General features: G+C 36.1%; 1 protein-coding gene across 1 annotated transcript in view; it reads left to right on the top strand.

The window, feature by feature from the left end:
• Positions 1-2,844: 2,844 nt before the first annotated feature.
• DOCK3 (dedicator of cytokinesis 3) overlaps positions 2,845-8,390 on the top strand; it is a gene marked incomplete at its 5' end in the record, with an annotated part of 534,371 nt that continues 528,825 nt past the window's right edge. The window contains one exon of the mRNA XM_040628234.1: positions 2,845-2,935. Within this exon, the coding sequence (XP_040484168.1) occupies positions 2,845-2,935 (91 nt within the window). The remainder of the gene's footprint in view (positions 2,936-8,390) is intronic.

The following is an 8,390-nucleotide window of genomic DNA, read 5'->3' as shown; positions in this document are numbered from 1 at the left end:
AGAGGAAGAAGCAGGCTCGTAGCGGAGGAGCCTGATGTGGGGCTCGATCCCAGAACGCCGGGATCACGCCCTGAGCCGAAGGCAGACGCTTAACCGCTGTGCCACCCAGGCGCCCCCCTCCATACTATTTTCTATAGTGGTTGCACCAATTTACATTCAAATCAGCAGTGCATGAGAGTTCCCTTTTCTCCACATCTTCACCAACACTTATTTCTTGTCTTTTTTATACCAGCCATTCAAAGAACTGATTTTAGATTATAAGACTTGATATATGGTAGTAGAAATCCTTTAAGATTCACAAGGCTATTCTTATTTCTTTGTATCCTTTTTTTAAATAAAGATTTTATTTATTTATTTGACAGAGAGAGAGAGACAGCCAGCGAGAGAGGGAACACAAGCAGGGGGAGTGGGAGAGGAAGAAGCAGGCTCCCAGTGGAGAAGCCCGATGCGGGGCTCGATCACAGGACCCTGGGATCACGCCCTAAACCAAAGGCAGACGCTTAACGACTGAGCCACCCAGGCGCCCCTGTTTCTTTGTATTCTTATATAAATTTTGAAATCAAATTATCATTTTCCTAAAAAAAAAAAAAAGACATGGGGTTAAATTTTAAAAAACTTAATTCCAGTATGATAACATACAGTGTTACATTTTTAGTTGCACAGTATACTGATTTAACTATTCTGTACATTACTCAGTGCTCATCACGATAAGTGTACTCTTAATTGCCTTCTCCTATGTCACCCATCCCCATACCCACCTCCTCCCCTCTGGCAACTACCAGTTCTCTATTTTTTTTAAAAGATTTTATTTATTTACTTGACAGAGACAGCCAGCGAGAGAGGGAACACAAACAGGGGGAGTGGGAGAGAAAGAAGCAGGCTTCCAGCAGAGGAGCCTGATGCGGGTTTGATCCCAGGACTCTGGGATCACGCCCTGAGCCAAAGGCAGATGCTTAATGACTGTGCCACCCAGGCGCCCCCCAGTTCTCTATTTTTAAGGCTGTTATTTTTTTTCTTTTTTTTTCTTTTTTTGTTTTGTTTTTTAAATTCCACATATGATACCAGTCTTTTATCTGTAGTGTCATTTGCAAATATCTTCTCCAAGATCTACAAAGAACTTCTCAAACTCAATACACAAGAAACAAATAAACAAATCAAAAAAATGGGCAGAAGATATGAACAGACACTTTTCCAATGAAGACATACAAATGGCTAACAGACACATGAAAAAATGTTCAAAATCATTAGCCATCAGGGAAATTCAAATCAAAACCACATTAAGATACCACCTTATGCCAATTAGAATGGCAAAAATTGATAAGGCAGGAAACAACAAATGTTGGAGAGGATGTGGAGAAAGGGGATCCCTCCTACATTGTTGGTGAGAATGCAAGTTGGCACAGCCACTCTGGAAAACAGTGTGGAGGTCCCTTAAAAAGTTAAAAATTGAGCTACCCTATGATCCAGCCATTGCACTACTGAGTATTTACCCCAAAGATACAGACGTAGTGAAGAGAAGGGCCATATGCACCGGAATGTTCATAGCAGCCTTGTCCACAATAGCTAAATCATGGAAGGAGCCAAGATGCCCTTCCAACAGATGACTGGGTTAAGAAGATGTGGTCCATATATACAATGGAATATTACTCAGTCATCAAAAAGAACGATTTCTCCATTTGCTGCAACATGGACGGGACTGGAGGAGATAATGCTAAGCGAAATAAGTCAAGCAGAGAAAGACAGTTATCATATGGTCTCACTCATTTATGGAACATAAGAAGTAGGAAGACCGGTAGGAAAAGAAAGGGAAGAAGAAAGGGGGGATAAGCAGAAGGGGGAATGAAGCATGAGAGACTACGGACTCTGAGAAACAAACTGAGGGCTTCAGAGGGTAGGGGGTAGGGGAACGGGATAGGCTGGTGATAGGTATTAAGGAGGGCATGTACTTCATGGTGCACTGGGTGTTACACGTAAGTAATAAATCATGGAACTTTACATCAGAAACTAGGGATGTAGTGTATGGTAACTAACATAATATATTAATATATTATTAAATAAAAATATTCCACATATGCTTGAGATCATATGGTATTTATCTTTCTTGACTGACTTATTTCACTTAGCATTATACCCTTTAGATCCATCCATATTGTTGCAAATGGCAAGATTTCATTCTTTTTTATGGTTGAATAATATTCCATTATGTGTACGTATATATACAGACCCACTACGTATATATACATGCATATATATACATACACACTACCTCTTCTTTATCCATCTATAGATTGACAGTTGGGTTGCTTCCATATCTTGGCTATTATAATGTTGCAATAAATATGGAATTCTGATTGGTATTATAGCCATTTGTATGACTGTTGTACATTTGATTTTTATTTCATGGATTTTGTTCACATTTTTATTATGGGGACTTTGTTTCTCAAAGTATAATCATATTTAATTGGTGATTCTTTATAAAATTGTCTATTTATATTAGATAAGAAGCCTCCAGTGGTAATTTCTTCTTAAATAATTGAAACATGTTTTCCCAAAAGGGGCAGGTGAACACAAGTCATGCTGAGGAAAAGAGAAACTCTGTTTACAGAAGCATTTTCATACTCATACTACTCAAGAATAGTAATTTTGCCAAAATGTACTTCAATATACTGAGCTACTTTATATTACTACTCAAAATATAGATTAAGTTGAAAGTGGCTTACATATTTGCAAGATGAATTAGTGAAGAAGGGAGAGTTTATATTTAAGAAAATTTAGTCCTTAATTTCAGTGACACTGTTCTTGTTTCAGTATTTAAAAATACTAATTGATGTGTTTATTTTTGTTTTCCTAGTGATATGCAGCTTTCGAGGATCTGTCCCTCAAGGGTTGGTCTTAGAAATAGGAGAAACGGTCCAGATTCTTGAAAAATGTGAAGGTAAGTATGGACCTATACAGTACACAAATACTGATGATTTTGGGTAGTATAATATACATTTATTTTGTAGCAGTAGATTATAAGCAATCATTTTGAAAGCATAATTAACCACATTATGATATATTGTTATAAAATCCTTCCTGATTTATATTTATCATAAATATATGGGTTATTTTGGCTCTAACCTAATAGCAACAATTAAAGAACTCATTGTTTGCCCTCAGAATGTAATTTTTATGGGATAGACCGGTGATGGGTAGTAAGGAGGGCACGTATTGCATACTGCACTGGGTGTTATATGCAACTAATGAATCATCGAGCCTTACATCAGAAACCGGGGATGTACTGTATGGCGACTAACATAATATAATAAAAAATCATTAAAAAAAAAAGAATGTAATTTTTACACACTATGTTAAATGATTAATTTTGATTTTACAATCAAATAGATAATCTTCTACCCATACTTAGCTGCATTTGAATAGAATAGAATTGTAATTAATTAGTTCATTTGTATGTTTCTGTTTGATTGGCTGGATGTGATCAGTTATAATTAAAACAAGGCAGTAAATATGCTCAAATGAAGTTTGGCTTGACTACTAGCTGCCTCTGTGATGTATATTGGTATTTCTGCTGTAACATTCATGCATTATTGAAAAATATAACATTTTGCAAAATCATGCACTTGGGGCTCCTGGGTGGTGCAGTTGGTTAAGCATTCGACTCTTGGTTTCAGCTCAGGTTGTGATCTCAGGGTTGTGGAATCAAGCCCTGTGTTGGGCTCTAGGCTCAGTGCAGAATCTGCTTAAGATTCTCTCTTCCTCTCCCTTCGCCCCTCCCCCTTGCTCTCTCTCTGTCTCTAAAATAAATAAGTAAACCTTTTTAAAAAATCATGCACTCAGATCAACAAGATATATGGGAAAAATAAAGTTAGGGAGAAATCACATAAAATGAGGTACTGACAAAAGCAAAATTGATACCATAGGTGAGAACCTGGGCAGCCTAAGCTGGCAGTTCGGCAGGACTAAAAGCCATCTCAAATTATATAACAGAATGGAAATGTTGCTATGTGGGCATGGAGACAATGCCATGTAAATGGAGCTCTGATCCAGTTTCCTACTCTTAAGATGGTTATGAAAGTAAGTGTAACCTACCATGACCCAGGAATTATGTAAATTTGGGAGTGCACTTTTCTAGAAAGGGAGCTCTAGTGCAGCACTCATTCAAAATTTTCTTAAAACAGAAATATAAATCAGTACCCCTTCATGATAAAACTCTTAGCAAAATAATAGAAGAGAATTTTCTTAAACTGGTAAAGGATGTCTACTAAAAAGCTTACAACAAGTATCATTATCCAATTGTGAAATATTGAAAGATTTCCCACTGAGATCTAAAAATGAGATAGGGAGACCTGCTATCATCATGTGTATTGAACATTATACTGGCAGTACTAGCTAGTGTGGTAAGGAAAATAAAATACATAAAGAATGGAAAGATAAGATTGAAACTATCATTTGTACATGATATAATTTGTGTATGTAGAACATCCAATAGATTCTGTAAAAAAAATACTGGGAATAAATATGGGAACTTAAAGATATGATGGCTACAATATCAATATTTTAAATATATATTATTTTGTATGTATTTGCAACTAAGAACTAGAAAATGAATTAAAGAAACAATGCTATTTATATAGTATCACAAACAATAAATGCCTAGAAGTAAATCTGATAAAAAATTTAAGACATCTACATTAAAAACTACAAAAACATTGTTGATAGAAATTAAGGAAAATCTAAATAAATGGAAAGATATACCATGTTTATAGATTGAAAGACTCACTCTCTTGAGATGTTAGTTCTTCCCAAATTGATCTTGGTTTAATGCAATCCCAATAAAAATCCATCAGGTTTTTCTTTCTTTCTTTTTTTTTCTGTATGGTTATTGAACAGCTGATTCCAACATTTATATGAAAATGCAAAAGGTTACAAATAGCCAAGACAATCATGAAGAAGGCAATAAAGTGGAAGATTTATGCTACTAGATATGAAGATTTATTATAAATCAAGACATTGTAGTTTTGGGGCAAAGATAGAATAATGAAACAGAATAGAGGGTCCAGAAACTGATCATCGTGTATATAGTCCAGTGATATATGAAAAAGGTGAAAATTGCAGTGCACTGGGGAAATGACATCCATTGCAAGAGGTGATACTGGGCCACCTGGAATAAAGAATGATAGTCTATTCAATAAATGGTATTGTGTCAATAATGAAAGCAGTGAATTTTGATCTCTACCTCATAGCATTTGCCCCAAACACAATTCCAGCTGAATGCTACCTAAATGTGAAATGTAAAATCACAATGTGCCTTGAAGGAAGTACAGGAAAATATTCTTCTTGACCTTGGGGTAGGCAGAGAGTCTTCTTGACTTTGGGGTAGACAAAACACTAACCATAAAGGAAAAGATTGGTAAGTTGTACTTTATTAAAATGAAGATCTGTTCTTCCGAAGACATCATTAAGGAGAGAAAAAAGGCAAGTCACAGAGTGAGAGAGATGTTTGACAAAGGACTTGTATTTAGAGTATAAAGAGCTACTACAAATCAAAAATAATATATTCTGATAGAAAAATTAGCAGAAGGCTTGATGAGGCTGCTTACAAAATGTATATTCCAGTGGCTCATAAACATTTGGAAAGGTGTTTAATTTCATTCAGCAGGGAAATACAAATTAAAACCACAGTGAGATACACTGCCACTGGAATGACTAAAATTCAAAACACTGGCAATACCAAGGGCCGGTAAAGATGCAGAACAACTGTTACTTTCATACGCCGCTGGTGGGAGAGGAAGTGGGATAACCAGTTTGGAAAAGTATTTGGAACTATTAAGTAAAGTTGAATGTACACATATCTGATGATCCGGCAAATCTACTCATAGGTATAAATCCAACAGCAAAATACATGTATAAGATGTCAGTAATAGCTTTACTCATAATCATGCAAAAAACCCCCACACGTTCACTAACAGTTAAAATGGGTAAATAAGTTATGGTATATTCATACAATTGAATGTGACACAGAAAGGAAAAGTGAATGAATTATTACATACAACAATACAGATGAATATCACATATACACTCTTGACAGAAATCAGATATAAGGGTTCATGCTGTTATGGTCCCATGTACATAAAGTACCGAATCAGGTAAAACTAATAGCTGGTGATATTTATCAGAATAGTGGTTAGATAACCACTCTTCTGGGTTCTTTTGCTAAGATTGTATCTGTGATATTGTTGTGTGTAGTAACAATCCATTTTCCTTTCTGTATCATATTCAGTTTAAGGTGTGTGCATGTTAATGATTGGAAGAGACAAGTGGCATTTGGGATGCTGCTAAATTTTACTTACCTGAGTGGTGGGCATACAGTTGTATATTATTTGAAAATTTACCTAGCTGTAGACTAATGATTTGTACACTTATGAGAGTTACATATCAATAAAAAATTTAAAAAATAAAAGGTCTTGGTAAAATTTTTTTTATTATAATATTTATTATATTATGTTAGTCACCATACAGCACATCCCTAGTTTTTGATGTTAAGTTCCACGATTCATTACTTGCGTATAACACCCAGTGCACCATGCAATACGTGCCCTCCTTAATACCCATCACCAGCCTATCCCATTCCCCTACCCCCTCCCCTCTGAAGCCCTGTTTGTTTCCCAGAGTCCATAGTCTCTCATGGTTCATTCCCCTTCTGTTTACCCCCCCTTTCTTCTTCCCTTTCTTCTCCTACCGGTTTTCCTACTTCTTATGTTCCATAAATGAGTGAGACCATATGATAATTGTCTTTCTCTGCTTGATTTATTTCGCTTAGCATTATCTCCTCCAGTCCCGTCCATGTTGCAGCAAATGTGGAGAAATCGTTCTTTTTGATGACTGAGTAATATTCCATTGTATATATGGACCACATCTTGTTTTTTTTTTATTTCATGATTTTTTATTATATTATGTTAGTCACCATACAGTACATCTCCGGTATCCGATGTAAAGTTCGATGATTTATTAGTTGCGTATAACACCCAGTGCACCATGTAATACGTGCCCTCCTTACTACCCATCACCGGTCTATCCCATTCCCCCCCCACCTCCCCTCTGAGGCCCTCAGTTTTTTTCTCATAGTCCATAGTCTCTCATGCTTCATTCCCCCTTCTGATGACTGGTTCCACACAAATTTAAGGGCTGTTTGTTCCAGTTCTTTGAAAAATGTCAAAAAATTTTATGAAAAGTGCAGAGATGCAACAACATGGTTGCATCTAAAAAATATGTTGAGAAAAAGCGCCAGATATGAAAGATTACATTCTGTATGATTCAACTTATATGAAATTCAGGAATAAATAATACTACAAATCTGTGATGATAGAAGACAACATAGTGGTTGCCTGGGAGAGTATTGACTGGAAAGAGGCATGAAGGAACTTTCAGGATGATTGAAGAGTTCTATGTCTTGGTGAAATCTAGGTTATGTGGGTGTTACACTTCTCAAAGCTTATAGAATGGTATGTTCACAATCTGTGCATGTCACTGTATGTAAATTATGCATCAATGAAATGGATTAATGTTAAAAGAAAGGACAAAAGCCAACGTACAGACTGGAAAGTTTTTTTGAGATGTAAATGATATAGATAATATAAAAGAACTCTTAAAAACCAATAAAAATTAATAACAGGTGAATAGAAAAATGAACAAAAATATGACTAGGGACCTCACAGAAATGCTCAGTCTTATCAGCACAGTATAGCAGGGTATAATCAGAGTGATGAACAAGTCCACACATATTAGTTTGAGAAGACTAGAATGTCTGATGTATCCAAATGTTGGCCCAGATATGTTTCAATGGGAATGCTTACACATGTGACTGTCTTGTGATGTAAGATGTGCTTATCATGTGATTTAGCAGTTTAACTTCTAAGTTCATAACTTAAAGAATTCTTTTCACTTAAAATTTTTTTTAAATGTTAATTTTTTATTTTATTGTTTTTTTATTATGTTCAGTTAGCCGCTGTATAGTACATCATAGTTTTTGATGTAGTGTTCCATGATTCATTGTTTGTGTATAACACCCAGTGCTCCATGCAATATGTGCCCTCCTTAATACCCATCACCACGCTAACTCACCCCCCCACCCCCTCCCCTCTGAAACCCTCTGTTTCCCGGAGACCATAGTCTCTCATGGTTCGTCTCCCCCTCTGATTACCCCCTCCTTCATTTTTCCCTTCCTTCTCTTATGATCCTCCATGCTATTGCTTATGTTCCACATATGAGTGAAACCATATGATAATTGTCTTTCTCTGCTTGACTTACTTCACTTAGCATAATCCCCTCCAGTTCCATCCATGTCGATGCAAATGGTGGGTATTCATCCTTTCTGATGGCTGAGTAATATT

The sequence above is a fragment of the Ursus maritimus genome, unplaced genomic scaffold (assembly GCF_017311325.1).
Source record: "Ursus maritimus isolate PB19 unplaced genomic scaffold, ASM1731132v1 scaffold_14, whole genome shotgun sequence".
NCBI lineage: Eukaryota > Metazoa > Chordata > Mammalia > Carnivora > Ursidae > Ursus > Ursus maritimus.
This window is presented reverse-complemented; position numbering and strand designations above follow the sequence as displayed.